Source organism: Nicrophorus vespilloides, unplaced genomic scaffold (genome assembly GCF_001412225.1).
Source record: "Nicrophorus vespilloides isolate i.1.1-1 unplaced genomic scaffold, Nicve_v1.0, whole genome shotgun sequence".
NCBI lineage: Eukaryota > Metazoa > Arthropoda > Insecta > Coleoptera > Silphidae > Nicrophorus > Nicrophorus vespilloides.
In genome coordinates, this window is record NW_017098489.1 from 198,933 (window position 1) to 222,700 (window position 23,768).

The window sequence follows — 23,768 nt, forward strand, 5'->3', positions numbered from 1 at the left end:
AACATGCGCATCTATATGAACATTTTTGTTTGAATCGTTTCGAATGGTGAAATAGGAATTTTGTTGCTTTTGGTTCTACGCATTTTTTTTTCTACGATAATTGTGATTTAGTTATGTACATTGTACAATTTCGTTTTGAAGTTAGTGTAATCATTTATATTTTGTGATATAATTGATTTTTTGAATAGTAAAGTTGTTTTCTATTAGTTCTAAAATTTGTTCGGCTTTTCAGAAATATTTTCGATAATTGATTATTCTTTTTGCAACATATACTATCAAAAAATATGATTGTAATAGAACTGTCAAAATTTAGTATTAATGTCAATTTATACTTCACAATTATATCAATCTGAGTTTAAAATGGAATTTTCAAATTTAGCACAAAATAGAGGGCAGACAAATCATGTAAAAAATATACAAATTAGTTATAATACTATTTATTAAAAATTTTGGTTAAAAATATTTCAAAAATTTAGTTATTACATGGCATAGATTGGCAACAAAAAATAATAGTGGATTAAGTAAAATTATCGTTTGCAAACTCAATTGAAAAATTTATAAAACATGTACATGTATAAAATAAATTAAAATAAGTGAATTGAATCATCATTTTTGTTAATTATTAGCATAACGTTATTTATTTTTTTATTTTTTTTGTGAAGTATTGGAAACGTTTAATTAAATTTTACGTATTTTTTGAAAAAAAAACATGAATGGAATGTTTTGATTAAATTAAAACATCAAAGCCAGTTTATCTAATCTATAGGACGTATATTCATTTATATTTGTAAAATGTGTTAATGTTATTAAGTGTAATATTATTATATTAAAAAATGAATTATAAAATAAATATTTAGTTTTACTTAATTTGTTTATAGTTTTTATTGAAAAAAAAAACATAAAAATTCAAATATATTCATTAAATCATAAAAATAGTAAAACATTTATAACAAAACATATTCCATTTATCAAAGTAATATTAGTTTCTTTTTATATATATTTCCATATCATATGTAAACATTGTATATATGATATAATGTTTGTATTATTAATACTAAACTTAATAAATGTTACACTGTTCATTATGTAACCATTAATTCGACCGAAACGGTGTAACGTTACCTGACCGATTACATTTTATGCGTGCGGTGTTGGATTTTAGAAGGATGGGCCCGAGGCTGAAGAATAATTTACCTTCACGGATTATTAAGCAAAGGCCATGGTTAAGTTAGGGGTTCCAGTATTTCGTTACGCCCTACAGCCTCCAGATGCGGCTCCCGAAAATAGGATTATATTTCAAATGTTATAGGTTCATTTACTAATCCAGGATTAAGCATAAAGCGAATCATTATTACCACTAACTTGGCAACATATTAAGTTTTTAGTCTTTAATTAATATATTAATACTTATGTAAAAAGTACGAATATTTGATGGATATAAATCCATAAATCATATATATTGAAATAATTGATAAAATAGTATGCAAATTTATATTTAATTATTAATAGCGAATATTAGGTGATACATATATAATTTATACTTATATAATAATACAATTTAATGATGTAAAAAGTAAATATTTCTACAAGTGAACTAGTTTTATCATCTCACTTTCATTATTAATTATATTTCTAATATAGATTAGTATATTCTGAAAGTAACATATATAGTCTGTCGTATAGTATATAGTCTAGCACACTACAACATATTTCGATTTGGCAATATAGTAGATTACCGTATAACGCGGCTACTGTACTGAGTATTATAAACGAGATGTGCATCGGGTATATATTAAATTTTTTTTTATGTCATGTAATTTTATTTACAATCTGTTCATCAATTATTTACAATCTTTCCCGGTGGATAGTTTACCATTAGGATGGTTGGTTGTCGTATTGTAGGTTAACTTCAGTAGTATTTTGATGCTCTGCGATTCTACTATTTTCTTTCACTATGAATCTGCTGCTATCCTTAACACTGTCATTGTCCATCGACTTGGCTGAAGGTCCATATGGTCGATAACCTCATTCATTTCACTGTCCATCTGTGATGAACGATAGCCATATTGCTGCAAGCACCGAGAGGGCTCACAAAGGGCCTGGCCAGGATTTGAGCTCGTGACCACTGGCACGTGGGTAAGGCGACTTAACCATTCGGCTATTAGTCGCCCTATATATTAAGTTAATGATATTTTTTATAGTTTTCGTACAAGTACTTAGGTTAGATTACTTACAGGTACTTGTATATACAATTTGATTATATAATATATAACATCAAATATCTAATTATCCCTTTAATGATGAAAATTTTACGTCAAAACTTAAACAAAAACAAAGATTATTAGTCTGAAAAAAAAAACTAGTGGCGCCTCTAAACTGAAATACAATGGCGGATATATCCGCCTCTCGTCCCCAAATAGTAAAAACATGACACGGAAAGTATTTAGTCAACAGAGTCGCAAACCTTTCATAATAATGTAGATTATAACAACTTGAAGGATTTTTTTTTGTAAAATTATAATATAAGCAAAACTCAATATTTATAAAATTGTTTAAAAATAATTTATATTTGAAGCTATATTTTCTAGAAATATTGAAAATAATAAAAATTATTTTTGATTAAAATTGGAAAAGTAATTTACTGAAGTGTGGAGTAAGATGTTATTTTTTTTATAAATTATAGTAGATTATAATTGAATATAAAACATGCCTTGAGTGGCTTGATTATTTATTAACGAAGTATCGACTTTGTCGTTAAATTTTTAATTAAAACAGGATTAATGTTTGAGTGCCTGAAAGGTTTCACGTTTCTTCTTATTTTCGTGCTCCAGTATAGAGCTTGGAAGTAGATGGCGGATCCATTAATGTGTTTATAATGAAAGGACGGATGAAAAGAAAAGCAAAGTTTCAATAGTGAATTATGATAATTACAGCAATCCGCAACATAGATTAAAGCGCCAGGAACACGTCGTTCGATCCTTGCGACCGAACGAGTCCTTAAAAGCGGCCAATTAAAGTTCGTAGATTACTTTGGGTGCTTATTTGCAAACGCAGCGTGAATAATAATTAGGTTTCTTCTTTTAAAAATTTTGTCCTTTCCTTTTATGTATGTACCTGTGAGAGTCAGTGTTTGTGTCGTGCCGTGAAACTTATTGATTTTGCGTTGGAAAAACCTTCGTTAAATTGGTTTCTTTCCTTGCAGCGCATTGCAAAACACCGTAATATAAAACTCGTAAAATCGCGGTTATAAACACGCCCGTATATATTATGGAGTTGTCAAAATGGCTTTCTGCAAGGTTATTTCCCCGATAGAATCCGGATAAATGGATTGATTCCGATATTTATTGAACAACTTTTCGGGCGTAGAGGTTTTTTTTGCTCTTGAAGTCTTATTACCGACCGCGATGCTCTTTAGAATTTCGTATATTCAATAGTTTGGCTATATTGGTTTTAAGCAATTTTTTTTTAATAAAATATCTTATACACCGATATAATTGCAAATAGAAGGAATAAAAATCTGATAATTTATTTATTTATTAAAAGATAATAATTGGACCAGATTTGAGAAAGAAAATTCTGCTCAACTTTATATTAGAATATACAGATTTTACCTCTACTTGTTGTGTATATGCAAATAGTATTGATCACCTATTCTAGTACTATTAATGATAAAGATTGCTTAACTTACACAAATATCTAATATAAAGTATCTTATCGGCTCTAGTACATTTTAGAATATATTTTATACAAATACAATTACAATACAAATACGTTTTATCCCGAGAATAACGTGTAAATCGATTATGTTTAACTTATTTTTTTAACGATGTAAAAGCGAAAATATGTAATTAAAGTAAATGTTGAAAATTACTTATTCTTCGTTTTATAAGGACAATGAATAGGTTATTTTCAACATATATTTTTAATTAATTTTTGTAAACTGTGTAAATCGAGTACCATGTAAAACGAGAGATAGGTGTATATAATGTTTATAATAAATCAATTTATGTGAGTAATTTTATTTTGATTCTTATAAATTTAAGAGCATGTATATATACATACCCGGCGAATCCACTTAATTTTTCATACACATTTTTTTAACAAAATAATTTAAATTATTTTGGTTCTATTTTGGAGCAAAGGGCTATCATTTAATTTATAGTTTATTAACATATACAGTTAATTAACAGCATATAATTAATTAAGTTTAATATATTTTTCATAATTTGCATGTGGGCGACTAATAGCCGAATGGTTAGTCGCCCTACCCACGATTTCGTGGGTGCCGGTTCGAAACTTGGTCAAGCCAGGCACTTGATTAAAAATCAAATCATCATAATGATAACCATAAACTTGCAAAGATTATTCATTTAATATCAACCGCGATCTTAAATTTACTCAATGTTCACATTGATGAACAGATTGTGAATAAAATTATACGATATAAAAAAAAATTGCATGTATAAATCTATACTATAATAAAAATTAAATAAATATTTAAATACCACCTACATTATAAAAATAATTTTCAATTTGATTCTTATACATCTAAGAACACACATATATAACCATAAATACCCATCCACTTATTTTTTCATAGCTATATTAAAAAAAAACATATTATATAATAATTTATAATTTAATATTTAAAATAACTTCGATAATATATTTATGTTTTATTTTGGTTCTAATTTGAAGCAAAGGACTATCATTTATTTTATAATTTATTAAAATTTACAGTTCATAAAAGTTATAAACATTAAATAAATACAAAAATAACTCCTATAGTCCGGTTAATAGGTTCCGCCAATATCCCGGATTGTTTAAAAACGGATTAACTAAACCACACATTTTACGTTCTTTTTTTAAATTTATGTTTATTTTGATGAATTACGTTAGCCCTTTAGCCAGCCTATTAGTATATATATTTTTATTGTATGTTAAAATTTATTTATATATAAATTGTACTTTTTTTTCTCTTCTTCTTATGTATCGATGTTTGGCCAATAAATTATTATTATTATTGATGAATTAAAATTGAGTTTATTTTGAAACTTTATTATTATCCTTAACAATAACACAAAAAAGTGTAAAATAAATCGAAGTAAAACACTTAGTTAATTTAAAGTTCGTGACTGCTCCGTCACTATCCTGAAACCACCTGTAAAGTTCTTAAACTCTATATTGAAATTCAGTTGCCTGACAAGAGGACGACAGATCGTGTTTGATCTATTCATTAGAGCGGTTATAGAGTAAACGTGTAAAGCTATAGTTATATATCCACTGTTAAATTAAATAATAATTATTATAACAGTCATATTTATATAAACATAATAATTTTATAAAAGGACTATTGAACATACGTATTTTATTAATATCTACTAGATTTTGTGATAAAAATAATTTATAAATCAATAATATTAGTAAAGAAATAATAATCTCTAAAAAATGGCTACATTCATCATGAGTATAATAATGTTATCGAAATGAACGATAAAAAAATTCCTTCATATTTTGAACTCGGAACCAAGATGCATAATAGGCAGATTCCGAATAGTTAATTTTATAAATATATCTAATATACTAATATCGTTAAGGGAATGACAACTACATAGTCTTAGCTTAGTTGAAAAAAATAATCAAACACTTGAACCTAGTTTAAGGATGCTTAAGAATAAACCACAAGTAAAACAGACAACAGAAGGCAACATTTCACAGTGACACGATTTTCCATCTCAGGAGACGACAACCAGTTTTTACAGTTTTTTTTTTCGAAAAAGGGTGGGCCTTGATTTATGAAAATAAATTAAAACATCTACGATAAAAATATTGCATTTGTGTATGAAATAATCATTCTGAAAAAAAATCCAACAAATTTCAACAACAATAAAAAATTATTACATTGGCCGTTATAACCCGGCAAATATATTGCAAACGGTGATCGGTGTTTGCGTGAGTAAAAAAAGTAACACCAATGTTTAAAAATTATTGATTGACAGATTTCACTATTTATTTATTACGTCATTTTAGAAACACGCAATTCCACATCATAACAGGGCTCTTTACACACCCAATTATTATTTATTGCCATGTGAATGTATAAATTAAAACGATACACTTTTTTTTATAAAATATTGTAATTTATTTCTCGTTGAAAGTTTTAAACCAAAATCTGTTGCATTTTATAAATTAACTAGTTAGAATTGAAGTATTTTATTTATACCTGCATTTTTAAATATAATTCTTCTCAAAAGTATTAAAAACCAGTATTATTGTTTCCAAAATCTAATGCTTTTGATAAATATATTTACATTATATTCATATGTCATTATATTCATAGGCAATTTGTGTACGCAATTGCCACCACTGGTTGTTTTGTCTAGTTAGACAATATATGCAGTTTTATGGAAATTTAAAGAAAATAAACTTGCGAGATGTATAGGTTTCTATATCAGCACTGCCCGATGTACACGTAGAAGACACAAAGGAAAATTTACATGAAAATAATGAAAATGACGTAGAGATTGAAGAAAAGTCAGATGACGAGCAGCAAGAAAATGAAGATGATAAATGACAAAAACCATACACAGTTCCTGTGAATATGATAATCATGATCAGGCAATACATGCATAACGTTATAAACTTGAAATCTATGGACGGCGTTCGCGGAGTCAATGCAAAAAATTCGATGTGCCTTTTTGTCAACCTAAATTTAAAAATTGTTTAAAAAAAATCAATTTTTAATATAATTAATAAAAAAAAAAGTTTTTATTTTTAAGCATTATTTTTACTTATTAAACCTGGTGGTGGTATTTACCATGACTTTCTAGTTTCTATACCTATAGAAGAAACCAGCTCAAATTTGATGAGAGACTTCTTGTATGAGTTAAAGATTATTCGAAATTATTCGTAAGCCGTAAAGCGAGGTATGGGTGTATAATATTTCCAAAGCTCAGGTGATTTCTAATGCCAGTTGTAGAATTAAACTTCAATTCGGGAACTGAGGTAACCAATAAATTTTGATAGATTTAATACATTAGCAGTAATTTATTACTATATAATGAAATAATTTCAATAAATAACAATATTTAATTAATCATATTTTATTCTGTAATTACAAATCAATTCCTAAAGAAAACAGAATTTACCGAAAATCAAAACCACTATCTGCACAACAATTGATAGAAAACCATGAAAATACGTTATAGAACTGTTAATACTTTTTATGGAACAGAATATTTAATAAAAATATTTAATTAAAATAAATATTAAAAAATAGAAATAGAAATATTTATAAATATGTAGTTCATGATTTTTTTTCTCATTACAAATAAATTAGTTATTTGAGTAATCTATAATGAATAAGTGAACATCCCTTCATTTGAAATTGTATTCGCACTAGGGGAATCAACCAATTTCGTTGCAAACCACAACCGCAATTTACAATGAAAATAACGTGTAGTTTCAAACCTCATAATGGTTAACCACCTTCGCTCTCCAGCTAATTGACGCTGAAGAATAAAAAGACCGAAACTAAACTATCGATATGTGAAAACGTAAATAGATGAAAGTAATCCGCGTGGACCTGTAATGCACTGTCATAAATGATTAAAGTTGAAAATCGATTTAAATGTATATGAAAATAGACGGAATTGAGTTTCGGTGTATCCATTGAAACGAATTGAAAACCAGACGAATAAAATAAACTATTTCCACCAGTATTTCCATTTAACGCTGTAATAATAAAACACAAAATAAAAAAAAAGCATTTATAAATTAAAATTCATACTGAAATATGAATTTTGATTTAAAAAGTAAATTTTGCTAAATTAGGAATATAAAGTATGACTATAAAATATTTAAATAGAAATTTTATTGAGAAATAAAAAGATCATATCAATTTTGATATAATATTACTGAAAATATATTATAAATCACTTTTCAATAAATAAATTTTCAAACATATTTGATTATTATAGAAAGATTAAAGACTTTTATGAAATATAAGAAATTTGAGACTTAATAATATAATCTTTATTAAAACAATAAAAAACAAAATAAAATCTGTTCAAATAATAAAAAAAAATGTAACTGCTGCATAGGTTTTGAGACTACAAAGAAGTAATAATTATTTTAAAAAGTTACAGATTATTGCTAATATTTTATGATTCACTTTTTATTTCTGTAATATCAAGACTTATGAGTTGAAAATATTGGATAAATTATGAAGTAAATAACTTAATTAACAAAAATAAATATCAAAATTAATAGTATTGAGTAATTGAAAATAGATATTTTCTGATAATTTGTCAAATGTTAATTGTAATTTTTCATGATTTCTCGTCTTTAATGATATAATAATTGAAATGTTCTTTTTTAATAAAAAGTTGATAACATAGGATAAATAAGTAAATAATTTAATTATTAAAAAAAAGACAAGAAGTAGTATTGTGTAATCGAAAATAGATATGATTAATTATATAATTAATTAATTTTTCTTTTCTAATGAGAAGTTATAAATAAATAAGTTAATTAACAAGAAAGAAAAATCTCTTATTTCTCGTTATTTGGACATTTCTTGTATTTATTCCTATTTCTGGTCAATTATTATCATTTTTTGTCATTATTTATTATTTTCTTCCGAACAAAACATGATAATATTCACTTTAAAAATATTAAATATATTTAAATATAATAGATTAAATATATTGCCAGCATTATTGCCATCGTTCATCACAGATGGACAGTCAAATGAATGAGGTTCAGCATATGAACCATCGCCAAGTCGATGGAAAATGACAGTGTTAAGGATAGCAGCAGATTCACAGTCAAAAGAAATAGTGGAATCGCAGAGCATCAATATACTACTGAAGTTAACCTACAAGACGATAGCCAACCAAAAAATTAAAATCAAATCATCATAATGGTAACTATCCACCGGGAAAGATTATCCATTTAATGTCAACCGCGATCTTAAATTTACTCATTGTTCACATTGATGAACATATTTTGAATAAAATTATACGACATAAAAAAACTATGGAATAAGGACTTCGGTCTATGATCGTTAAAATATTAAAATATTTATATTTATTTTTAGCTTATTCAAGTTACTTCAATACTTCACATATTTATGTGGAGTTTAAAAATATTTGCATCGAATTTCTTTAAAATAGTAATTGTGAAGATCAAAATGACAATTTTAATAGCTGAGCAATATAATATTTAATTAAAAAGTAGTCCATAGAAAAGCACAAACTTACTGAACGGCTGCAATTAAAGTTTTTAAATAGAAACATTAACTTTCCGCATTCAAGTCGTGCTCACTTTATTCCGTTGGGTAAGAAAGAAAAAAGAAAGAGAAGAGAAGCAATGTCGCCACGCTAATGCAGCTGCTTTTAATATTTATGATATATATATATTTCAGTTCTGAAGAAAAATGATATTTTACATAAAAGTCTGTTCGAGTGATAAACGGAATTGAGATAAATGCGTCGCCGAATGTTGTTGGTAATAATATATCCGGGTGAATTGGAGGGAGGGACAAAAGGGCGTTGGCTTTCGGATCAGGGTGTTGTTTTTCAGTTTTCAGCGGTGCCCGAAGTGCCTTAATCATTTGCGTGAAAAAGATTGATGCGGAATGGGCTGCGTGCGAGGGGATAATAATATCATGCCATTTAAGAAATTTAGTTGCAGCATTACATGATTGATAAAAGCAATATACTTTTTGAACGGAGTCCTCGTAATAAAGAAGACGTCGGATTGACTGACAAGATATTATTAATCTTAATATAAGATAAAAGCTGCTCCGGCTTACGGGAAATAAGAATATATATACGTAGGGGGGATACGATGAGAATACATTTTTTCCCATTCGTCGCAATTTTTCATTTCGAATCATAACCACTGCACTGCACAGTCGTCTGTCAGAAGCTAAATCTTTTACGGCTTGGTCTTTCCGCTAGTGATCTTTCATAATTTGTAAAATCAAAATTAGAATCAGAGCAATTTATTTACTTTAATGCTTCATTCACACCATAATATGAGGCATACATTTATGTTAAGCATTTTCTAACACAATTGGATGTCATAAAGTTATAAACTGAAATTGGTTCTGCCAATATCCCGCACTGTTTGAAACCGGACTAATAGAGGACACTAAAACCGCAAAAATATACTCGACTGTATAGAAACCATATGCCCGCGAGCACCAAGGCGCCAGTCGACCAATATATGTGCCAGCCGCTATTCTACCACGAAATTAAAGCTTTGAAAAGTAAACTTTAACTTAGAAGCGCCCGGATTTGAATAATTTAACATGAAAATCTTACTTCTAAAAATAGATGGTGGCCGCCCCGTCCTTCCGGTATTTTAAAATGTGCTCTATTAAAATACAGTTTTTTTTTTAACTTTCAATCCGTTCTATTGTGAATAGAAGCAGAATACTTATGTGAGGTATTGCTGCACAATATGTCTCAAACAACATAACCTTGAGTGATTGATAGTGTAGATACAAAATTATAAAGTTATCCTAGATTCTAGAAGTTGTCGCATAATTTTTTTTTTTGATAATTTTAGAATATTCAAATCCCGTTTTTTTAACAATAAAACTGCTGTTAAACACTATAATTATTATAAAAAATTTAATTAACTAATTCTAATATTTTTGATTGGTCAGAAAAGAAAAGTAATTTATTCACTAAAGTCTTATGAAATTATTTAAAAAGTATTAAAATAATTGTATGAAAACAGATTCTGATTAGAATATATTGGAGATAAATGAAAGAAAAGCATAGTTTTCTCTAAGAACCGTAAGTATTTTTCAATAAAACAACAACAAAATAGATCTATTTGTTGATAAAAACAAAATTTTGTAAACTGGTTTTAAACTTATTTGATAGCAATTTTTGCAAACTACAAAAAAACTATAACACATGATTACATGTTTTCTTCTTCAATTTTCAAAATAATGAATAGTAATATGATTGTCTTTATATTTATTTTAAAAACATAAGGAAGTAACTTTAACACAATCTGTCTTTAATTTGTTTATATTCCATTCTTATTAAATAATTTTCAATTCATTATTTTTTCCTTGTATATGCAAATCCATATTTCTACCAAATAAATATGTAAACATGTATAGATGAACAAAATTCCAAATCTAAATAATAAAAATGTTGTTCTTTAATTTATGTATGTATTCTGGCATCAACTATTTTTTTAATAAATATGAACACTTATTTCTAGTAACTACTAATAAGTTTTGAGCTGTAAACAATATAAATACTGTTCATTCAAAGTTAAAGAAAATATAGCCAAGAGAAAAAACAGCACGATAAAACCTCATCATATAAGAAGTAAATGAGAAAAGCGGCAGAGCTGTTCAACTTATCAAGATGGCAGTTACATTGCCAAGCTAGCTCCGAAAATAGTAAATTAAAAATAGAAAAACTAAGAAAAACATGGATAATAAAGTACTTTATGTCAACGAATATAATCAACTCAAGGAAAATACCCATTAAAGAAAACCTAAAACTAGTTGTTTCATATAATAAAATTACAATAATTGCTTGAAAGTTACAATGAAACTGAGTTACTTATTACAATCATTGATTAAATGGTGTATAGCAGCGATCTGCGGCTCTTTTGATAGATAAGTGCGGCTCCCAGTGTAGCGGTCAAGTTTCAGAAGAATTGCATTTCAAGATATTTAGGGTTAAATGTAGTGGAAAATATTTAATACATAAAAGATTTTAAAATATGCATTTGTTTAAATACTTTTAAATATATTTTATATAATATTCCAATCAAATATATGCTGCAAAAAACGGAATAGTCAATAAATGTTATTATTAATATGATTATAAATCGTTAATTGTAACAAGTCGGTATATTAATTGGTATAAAGATCAAATTTATAGTGCTGAGGCCTCTTAGGATAACTGGTAATATAAACTTTCCTGAACTCCTGCAAGAGATTAAGCTTAATATCCCAAATAGATCTCTAAGAGTTTAAACACTTAACATCGAAATGTCTTGATATTCCGAATTACACGATAATTTAACTTACATTCAAAGATGTGCTAACGTTCTAATAATATCTATGTATCTGGTATACCTAACTAATTTATATCATTTATACATAACTTAAATATAATATATAAAATAATCTAAGTCCAGGTAACACTCCTACATCACAAAATACTATAACACGTTTTGGTCTAGCACGATAAGATAAATTGCGGAAACCCTCGTATAACATGTCCACCTAGAACACTGTTTGGCTGTAAAACGATACAATATTTACAAAAACCCTAGTATAATACTGTATTTATAATATTTAGGGTAATTTAATATATTTAGAAATTCTAATTACCTATTATGGACAACCAATACAAATGTACACATAGGAGGTAATCTGCAACGACCTTGTAAGAACCAGCAAACAAACCAAAATTATAACTTTTTAAAGAGGTCAGAAGAAACAATAATCCATTTTTTGGACTTGATAAATGGTGGGTAAAAGTATAATTCCTTGAGGAATAGCACATAATGGTCGGAGTAAATTAATACATAAAGACGGTAATTACTAAAATTGTAATTACTAATGAAACGCATAAAGTATATGATGATTAATTCGGAATAATGATAATATTTTTTTGTGGTTGAATAATAAAGTTTTTTAAATTACAAATATCGTAATTTACAATACCATGTTATAAATTATGATAGACATAAATTCTCAGCCAAAATTGTAATGTGCAAATGTACAATAATAAATAATCCTACCAGAACAAATTGCAGAAAAATGGGGTAACATCTATTTCAAAGTATTATAAATTGGGTAATTACATAAATCGCTCTTTACGAGCACATTGGAATCATAATAAAACAAAACAGTTATTGAATAGTATTTTAAAAATATATTGTATTTACTGTATCAGCATATTTATTTATTTAAATCTATGACAACCATTATTATTTGTTTATTCATTTCTTCCTTATTCAATTTTCAACTCTATTTACTTTTGACTAAAAGAAGTTTTAATGGTAATACCACATTTTTATTTACAATAAAAAATCTTTCATTTTATAAAAAAATAATCAAGTAATTACTAAATATTACTTATTTTGGTTTTAACTAAATTATTTTTTAATAGAATTTATACTTTTGATGTTAATAATACTAATGATTTTTTATTATGCAACATACATTACGTTGCGCCTTGAAAATTTCGGTAGAAGGTTTTAACGAAATCCTGTTTATAATAATAATAACCCGGAAATCCCCAGCTTTTCGGAACAGGGGGAATTCGTGTAACAACAAGGATGTGAAATAATGTTGAATTCCGGTCGTTTTTCACGTAAAGCTTTCTCGCTAATGCACTTTCAAAGGATATTATTTTTTTTTTTAACTTGAAACGAGTGCATTAATTGGTAATGCGTGGACGGATTGCTCGTCGAAATCGGCGGAGCATGAACACGATCCCCATGTGCATCAAATAACTTGTTTATAGCGAAAACATGGAATCGCTACAGTGCAAACAAATTGACCTGGAGCTACTACGAATCAACAAAACAAGGAATAGTAGTTGGACAATTTGCATTTTTTTATGCACATATACGTTCAAATCATTTGAAATGTTAATATGCCAATAAATTCATTTTACTTGTCCATAAGGGCTGCAAGAATTGCAAACCATTTATTTGCTACAACAATTTTTTTATGTCGTGTAATTTTATTTACAATATTGATGCTCTGCAATTCCTCTATTTCCTTTGACTGTAAATCTGATGCTATCCTTAACACTGGCATTGCCCATCGACTTGGCTGAAGGTCCATATGCTGAACCTCATTAATTTGACTGTCCATCTATGATTAACGATGGCCCTATTGCTGCAAGCACTGAGAGAGCTCACAAAGGGCCTGGCTTGACTAGAATTTGAACCTGTGATCACTGGCACATGGGTAGGGCTACATCAAATAGGCTTAAAAATAGCAAAATATTTACAATTTTAAACTGTCATCAAATTATCAGTTCAGAGCATCAAATCATCAGCTCAGTGAAATTCGATATGGAGATGACCGTGGATTTAGAGCAAAATAAATGTAAGCATTCTGATAACTATGATCCTATTTACGACGAGGAGACAAAGGGTCTAAGAGATTTACTAGAGGGGAAGATTTCCAAGTCCGATTGAATCTGAAGGGGACTATTTCTTAAGACCTAACAATGTTGATGGTCTTTTCTGGTAGAGGCAGATTGTACCTTTGATAGAGGTTGAATAATTTAAATAAAAATATATCTTTACAAATAAAAATACTTTTTTTTTAAATTTATATTTAATTTTTATTCATTATTACCCAACCCTAGTCAAATTATTATTAGTTAGCAGCATAGAAACTAAATTACGCATAGCCCCTATTTAAGTTACAGTTTGGGTTGATAATATTGCAACCCAAGATGTCACGTCGTACCATTAAATATCAGAAGTAATGCTTCTATAAAAATTGATACAAATAATATCATTTAATAAAATGTAATTAAAGAAATATTTATACTCAGAAAGACTTCGGTCGATACCCAAAATGGTCTAAATTAAGATGAACAATATTCTAAATAAATATGCAAAAAGTATATTATATTGTCACAAGTTAAACTCGCAAAAACAATGGTTTCAATATAAAATAATGTTTTAGTAAATGAAATAAAGAAACGAAATAAATAAACAAAATTAATTTATTTCAATATTTTTTCTATTAGTATCTTTTTTAATTATTCACTGAACTGATTGATGAACAATTTATATTTTATTTGTTATTTTCCTATCATTATTATTACATAATAAAATAAAAGATATTTCAAACTTGTGAATATTTGAATAATCAAATGGTTAAATGTACACAATTACACAATACCTACGACGATGATAATAATAATTATATTAACAAGAGAAACAGCGGAACGAATAAAAATAAAACATCGCTTGAAAATTATAAAAGTCATTTGGATTTCATTTGCATACATATTTCCATTTTCCCACCAACGGATTCAAAATTTTAATTTGTTTCATAACCGCGCGTCGCGCTCTCGGCTCGGATGCTCGTACAAATTTTGCATAAAGTTAAATTTATACGTGTATTTAAGGTTTAGTCACGGCGGAAAAGTGATTTTCGGTTTACACACAAACGATTCCATTAAATCAAACATTAAAGCCAAGCTTTATACAAACATTTTCGACATATTCACGGTGAAATTGAAATATTATGTTGCTTTATTTTCATTTTTAACGATCTAAATTTAGTATACACTTTTTAATTATTTACACATTTTTAATTTGGTAGTATTACTGAAATAAATATAAATGTGTTGTAATTTTATTTAGAGCTAAATCATTTTCAAATATTGTCAGTTTTTAATAAAATTAAAATATTAATGTTTTATAAATAATTACTCATTAATTTGTTTAAAATTACAGTACTTAATTATTGATATTTTTTTAACAATCGTTCATATTTATTCTCTACATACATTAAAATTACAAGCCTTGAATAAAATATTGAGAAGATCCTTGTATTATCTTAAATAAATACTTAGAGTATCTGTCAACTAGCTGAAAAGTACTAATATCATATCAAATATAACAATACTTCGCATAGTGCGGTTTCAAAACAAAATATTTTTTTATTGAATAAAATATAAAAAATTAGTATACAAACGTATTGTTTTATACAAAAATAATCTTTTCCTTCACGCAAGTCAATATTGTGAGTTTTATATTTCTGTTTTTTTTATTTCTCCATTAGATCGGTTTCAAAAAATAATCCGGAATATTGTCGGATCCTACACTATGAGATGTATTGTTTTAATGTTTCCATTAGTTGTATGTTATTTTAAAAACAAAATTTATTATATTAATAATGTAAAACAGTCAAATGAATTTCTATATATTTACAAGTAAATTAAAATTATGTAATGATACCATAACATATTTTAAATTTGATTACATAGTTCAATAAAATACAAAAGAATTATGACACTATTGATTACAAAGATATATGAACCATCCATCCATTCTTGACAATTACTAATTTTGATAAGTGTATCAATAATATGGATAACACCAAAATTGAAATGTGAAAATAATCTTTTATCAATAAACAAAATATTGCTGAATAATGTTGTCCCGTCTCTAACCTAAATGTAGCAACAATCATGATACAACTCTATATAAACATATACAAAATGAGCGAATTTAATTAATTATTATATGTTCATGAATATTTAAATTCAATAAAATATTCGTAAAGAAATAACAAATTTGGATAAATGCATTAGAAAGAGTCATTACTTGTCAACAAGGAAATGGAGGTCATTTAAATGATATTATTTTCCACACTTACAACAGAAGAATTCTAATAAACTACACTTTCATATAAAAAAAAATATAAAAAATAAATACAATTACAAAACTTATATGTATTTTACATCAGTCAGTCGACGTTGGCCCGCCCTGCATTTTCTAAATATGTATGATGTATACCAATATCTCGTATAGTGCTGCTTCTATTAGTGTGGATTCACCATAGTACGGTATATAAATTTCAAATCAATCTAAATATCTAAAAAATGAAAATAGTTGAAATTATTTAAATATTTCAAATGAATATGATCTAATTAATTATATACAAATAATAATTTTATTTTGAGTGAAAGTGGTTAAATTTATTTAATAGTTGATTTAACTTGATTAGGTGGTAGTGCGGGATGGTTCATTGTAATTGGTTTAATGTCGGGGAAGTTTGGTGCGGTTAATAAAATTTGCAGTTTATGAATTGATCCGATGTAAAGAGTAGGATAATGGGTGGCTGTGTCAGTCTAACAAAGTTATTTGCACGAGATGCCTCTTGGCCACCAAAACCCACTTCCAATTAATTTGCAATGCAAAACTGTTGACCGCGTCCACCAGACCAGACGATATCAACCCCCCTTCCACTAGTAAGTAGACACTCTAGCAAACTGATGATAGGATTTATTTATAAAGTTACTATTTATAAAGTTACTATTTATAGATTGCTACAATTAATTCACGTCTGGACGATCTAATCAAGCAATCCATAACTGACAATTAGTTCTCCGCCAGTCCACGGTCCTTGCACATGAATTTACACAGCTCCTGCCTTTAACCCGAAAGTCCTTTCAAAACTTTGTTAATATACAAATTGTGTTTGTTTAAACATATGTGTATAACAATGCAAGTTTATATTGTTATAAAGATAGCGGTGGCAGGCGCTGAAGGCATTAGCCATGCAAAGTTAACAACATGGTTGAATGCACATACACTTTGTATATAGACCAGCATCTCTTAGTACATTGTCTCAAGATAATAGGAATACACAAGGATGCAATATCCCTCACACACAAACATTTTGCATAAATGTAATATATTTTTACACACTCAAATAAAAAAAAATCAAAATTAATAGAAACATTGAGTATAGATAAAATATAAAGTTTATTTTTACAAAAATATAAAATTTAAATCATAATTAATATTATTAAATAAATATATTCAATATTCTTTTTTGGTCGTTAGTTTTTTCATATTCACTTTTAGAAAATAATAAAATTGGCGTAATTCTGTTAATAACTTAAAATAAATCGATCTAAGGAGGTCTGGACTCGAAATGTATATTACATAAATTAAATGAAAGAATTTCTATTAGTATTTCTAAAATATTTTCCTTCTTTCGACAATCCTCTAAAGTCTAGAGACTAATTTTTGTTTAGTTCATAATTTATATAACTATAACTATATATTACATAATTTATACATTATTTATAAGAGATTCAATTATTTGAATAAGTATTGAAGAAATTCTTCGTCGCATTATGGATCAGTTTAAAATTTCCAAGTTATATTATAATACGATTATCAGGACTAAAACCTCCAGAGATCATCTGAGCCTACCCGTCATTGCCACTTAAGTACCACCTTTGTCATGCTTGTCATTCGATGATGGATTATTTTATTGGTGGCAGATAATTTAATTTACAAAACGGAGCTTTTCCTTTTATCACAAAAGTAATTACATTATTGATTTCAATATCCATTGAAATTGCATTACAGTAATACATTGAATAGTGCTGCTTCGATCAGTCCGGGTTAAAAAAAATAATTTAAGACATCCATTTTTTTTGTGAAGATATTTTTTTTTTCTTGAGTTTTTCTGTTAGTTCGGTTTCAACCAGTCCGGTATTTTGGATAAACAGATTACCCGCATTATGCGAGGTATTATTACATTTGTATAATGATTAAAGCTCATATCTTTTTGTAAAATATTGAAAGTAAAATTGATTATTTTTAATTACTAATTTTGTTCAATATACATTCAAATTACATTACAGCAATACCTTGAATAGTGCGCATTCGATCAGTCCGGATTTACTGTTGTGCGGTTTAAAAATTTCATTTATTACATTAAATTATTTTTTTTGTGCGGATTATTTTTGTATTTCTTAGTTCCTCTATTAGTTCAGTTTCAAACAGTCCGGTATTTTGGCTAAATAGATTACCCGCATAATTACTTTTCAAGTGCATAGAATTAATCTGTAAACAATAGAAATTTTACATAATTTTATATAAATGATTAATTCTGTAGTTAATAAACGTACATTGATGTTTGGTAATTAAATGCTTTGTGTTTTATTCAAGTATCATCGGAATTAATTCATTCCTGTAAATGAACGTTTGAAAATCATTAATCCTTTATTTCAATGATTGATACAGCGGCGCCGGAACGCATGTTTGCGCACGTGTATTCGGTGTAGACCGTATGTAAAAGTAGAAGCTGTGTAAACCTGAAAGCAAATACGTGTATTTGCCTTCTCCCATGTACAGCCGATTGTGTGTTTATTTACATCTATGCTCATTTATGAGAAATGTAATGGATTCAATTTATACAATATACCGGGAATATACAAATTCAATAAAATCAAGTGTATCAATAAAACAGGATAATCATTATGTTCAATTTATTTGATTAAACAATAAACCATCTTGTAACGCAAAAATATTAAAACAAACAAATTAATTTCTTTAATATTATAAAATATTTAAAATAATCCATTTATTAATATTAGTATTATGTATAGTATCATTTCGTATGCAGGTATTTATTGAAACATTCATACATAAACAAATAAATAAACGAAAATCTAAGTTTAAATTTTATGTGAGAAAAGATTTATTTGAAAACTATTATTTTTTTCTCTTTGTTACAAAACATAATATATAATTTCATGAACAGAGACACTAATAAATTGATTATATATTTGAAAAATGTGCCTATATTATATATTGGACTTATTTATATAATGAATAGTATAGTAATTGTAATAATTGCCTTTAGGGATTATATTCTTTAGGATGTTTATAATAACAATCTTCATTTTTTGTAAATACAGCAATACAGCGTATTTAAATAAAATAACTATAATAATTTTGTATTTCAAATTTTTTAGAATTTATTTTTATTCTGTTCAATTAAACTTTAGTTTCTTTTTAAATTTTCTTAAAGGACTATAATGAAACCGTTCTGAACTAAACCATAATTTGGAATAATATAATATTTGTGAAAAAAAAATTACAGATTTTATTTAATAATCTGAAAATAAATATTCTTTAATAAATTAATTAATTTTATATTTCTTTTGTTTGAATTGTCACCAGTCTAGTTCATCTAGAAAAAAATTAACTATGAACAATTTCTAACAACTTATTATTTTTAACCTCTTTCTAAAAATCCATTAAAATATTTTTCTCTTATTTTTAGTATTTAACAAAAATATCCTTGATGACCTATCGTAAATCAACTGTTATTACAGAAAACATGCGTTCGTACTCGGATTAACCATTTGAGGACAAAATTGCTTCCAAACATTTATTAATATAAATATCAACAAATTACAAAAAAACTATGCTACAGAATATGGTTAGCACTGCCAACCAGTAGAAAGACACTAAACAATACGGTTTTCAACGGAAAACTGCATGAGCATAGAAAATAAATGTATAATATATGGTTAGTATTGGTAACCTCTAGTCCTCTAAGGGTTAAGGATAGTTGTGAGTCAGTAGCGTCGCTACGACAGGTCAATCGGGCGAATGCGCGAGGCAATATGTGGATATTATATGGGCCCCAAATACTGTTAAAATTCACATATTTTTTGGACGTCACACACCGCTCTCACAGTTTTTTAATGGTATGACCCTCTTCTCTCATATTTTTTATTTAAGTTACCCATGACCACCGTTCATGTTTGGGAATCTCACTAAATATTCATGCAAAATGTTAAACGGCACTGGTAGGGGTCACTAGGCAAATAATATTAGGGAGGCCCAAAAATAATAATCTATTTTAAAGACTATAGAAAAATGTCCAGGTTCGCTATTAAAACGAGACAAACTACACAATGTCAATAGATCAGGAAGATTGTAATCATTTTTTTAATAGAAAACTCGATCTCAAGTACGAACAAGTTGTCCGTCCCTGATCTATAGAAATTGCTGTTCTAGATAACTACTCGTGTTTTATGTCACGATCATTTTTAAACTAGGTTATATCATAACCTCAATTTACTTATATTATGATTAATCTATAGGTTATAATATTATATGAAGCTGAAGAATATAAAATAGAACTTACCTCGCTGTCGTTGCTGTGTAATTTGAGAATGTATCCAGGGAGCAGGTCCTTCCGGCTGTTGACGTCTTCGAGAGCGAGATTTGCGGCAGGCATACAAGCTTGTCCACCTTGCCATCCTCCTTTTCCCGCAATCGGGAAGATGCCACCGATGTGTAGGACATTGTTATCGCTCAACGAAGGCAGAACGCACACAGAACAATGGAATAATGCTGCGCCAATCCATAGTGACCAGTACTGAAACAAAACGTAATTAATTATTATAAATATCCGTCTACTGTATTACAGATTTCCACATCCTATTAAAAGTTTTGAGCTATTGTTCGAGCAGACATAGCAAATATAATGCATTCATGAATTTCATGAATTGGCTAATGAGTGCAAAAGATATGTACGTATACATATACAGCAGATATTGTCTTCTGTATCCCGATCTTTATTTTTATAACTAAGCATTGGCCACTATTTATTTCTGTTAGTTCTAAAATGACTAAGCTTCAAAATAAATAATTTTAAAATAAATGCATAAAAAAGAAGGCGAAAACAGAATAAATAAGACATACAATAAAAACAAATATATACATATATACCCCTCTTAGTGCGGCTTCGATCTGTGCGAATTCACTATATTCTGGTTTCAAACTTATGAAACAAACTAAATTTTTGTTTATTTCTTCGATTTATCCGGTTTCATACAGTCCTAGATATTGCAGGAACGATTACTCGCACTATATGTGGGTATCATTTCAATACAAAATGACATACAAATGATTGTATAAAATATGATAAAAGAATGAAGCATTTTTTTAAATATACGATATCCTTGAAGAGTCATATAACAAACAGCAGCGATGCAGAGGAAAATTGATGATGGAATATCGCAAAGGAACAAAAATATGATGAAAATATAATTTAGTAGTAAAGAAGAAATAAATACATATTCAATATATTTGAAACAAGGGATGGAAAAAATATATGAACATATTCTGTAATGATACCGGTTTATTATTGTTTTATTATGCTTTGATAGAATACATATTATTGTATTAACAAATGCAAAGATTCTGATAATGGTTGATCATTAATAAAACCATGGACTTATACAAATCATATTTTTCACGGAGAAATTAAATACATATATAAAATATTATAAGAAAAAATTGTTACTAAATAATATTTTTCAAGATTCAATAAAAATCAAAGAAAATTAATCTGAAATTATAATTGAAACGAATAATATAATTTATAAATATAAATTATAAAGTCACAAATTTTGCTAATGTATTAAATTAATTGAAAAATAAATAATAATAATAATAATAATGAATAAATAAAATGTACTTGATTCAGTAACAAACAAAAAAGGAAGTAAAGACTAAGATTCAGCTATATTCCTTCTTTATTTAATTTTTTTTTAATTCTGATGAACTTATATCTAGTATTATTTTTAAAACAAGAATGGAATAATGCATGTATCCAAAGAATATCCACGTTTGTGTTCTGTAAAAAATATATATGTATTCGGTCTGAGTGGAAGCAGCTAACATTTTAGATTCTGAGCTTGGATGGTTGCTTTTATGCATGTATGTATATATGTATATTTTGGAGGCATACATTTAGGTATGTGTTTGTATGCGGATGCACATTTCCATAGCCATAAGTTATCCTTGGTATTGGTATAGCTTCGGTGGAGCACCGGCACACACAAAACATTACTATGGTCAAGTGCTCTCGACGGATTTTACCGCTGCAAATCCTCACCGCCGAAGAGCATATTTCGATGGGAGCGCAAACATAATCTGCATAGAATATTGTTCGTCAACTAAATTAAATATTTTACATGAATATGAATTATATGATATATAAATATATACTGCATTATGCATAATATTTGAACATATTTAAAATTTATAATAGTATACTAATATAAAACAATTGAGTTAATTATATTTCTAAATAATATTTGATCATTAATAAAACCAAGGACTTATACACATCATATTTTTCACGGAGAAATTAAATAGATATATGAATATAAATATTTCATTACAATTCTTTATTTTTTTATTTTTATTATTTATTTATTTATATTTTATTATTCTTTATTTTTTGACCCAAATAATTTTTTTATTTAAATAATTATGAATTAAATATACAATAATTTGTTTTTTTTTTCTTAAATCAATTAAAATAGATTCACAACTGAGTTAATTATTTATTCAAAATTATATTACTAATTGCAACAATAATTGTATAATTGTGCACATTTAAATTGTATTTTTTTTTTGGTTTTAATATAAAAATATTTGTTTGTATTAAAAATTATGTTAAATATTAAAAAATATTAGAACTAACATTTTTTAGTCTCTAAAAAGGTAACAATTTTTTTGTTATACTTAAATTATTTACAATTTTCTCTATATTACGTGAAGTAAACAATGAATTATCTATCTCATTTAAGTGCATTTAATAAAATCACCAACTGAATTGACTGGAAAATGTTTTTACGGAATAAAGTAAATCCTTTATAATTGAGGTATTATAAAGGATTTATTTATATCAATTTGTTGCATAGTCAGGATTAGTCCCAGATTAAAACTAACCTATAGTAAATCATAAATAATGTAATGGCCATAGTGAGATTGGCAAAACCTATTTGAAATAAAAAATAAGAACTAATATAATGGAATACATTATATAATAATTTCAGTTAAGAATAAATAATATATATAATTTTATTTGTATATGATTACTAACCTTGATTAATATATAACCAATTAATACGTGACTTAGTTAACACTAAATATTTATGGGAAATGACTATAAAATGCATTTTCTTTAGAATAACAAGAAATCGTTAAATTTTATATAAATAAATACGTATTAAATTAATTAAATGAATACTTATTATTTAACAATTTTTATTGACCTATTTAGAACCAAAGGGAATTTAATAAATTAAAAAAATAATGAAGTTATTATTCTTTTGATTATTAAAGTAACGGTATATTTTATTACTAATTTAATTTATTGTGAATCTGCGTTTCTTATTAGAATT

At 27.0% G+C, this 23,768-nt stretch overlaps 1 protein-coding gene across 1 annotated transcript in view; it reads right to left on the reverse strand.

The window, feature by feature from the left end:
* The window catches only part of LOC108562549 (gamma-aminobutyric acid type B receptor subunit 1), a 100,920-nt gene extending 79,912 nt beyond the window's left edge, over positions 1 to 21,008 (reverse strand). The window contains exons 1-2 of the mRNA XM_017920932.1: positions 20,997 to 21,008; positions 20,714 to 20,947 (exon numbers count right to left, since the gene is read on the reverse strand). Of these exons, the coding sequence (XP_017776421.1) occupies positions 20,714 to 20,947; positions 20,997 to 21,008 (246 nt within the window). The remainder of the gene's footprint in view (positions 1 to 20,713; positions 20,948 to 20,996) is intronic.
* Positions 21,009 to 23,768: the final 2,760 nt, after the last annotated feature.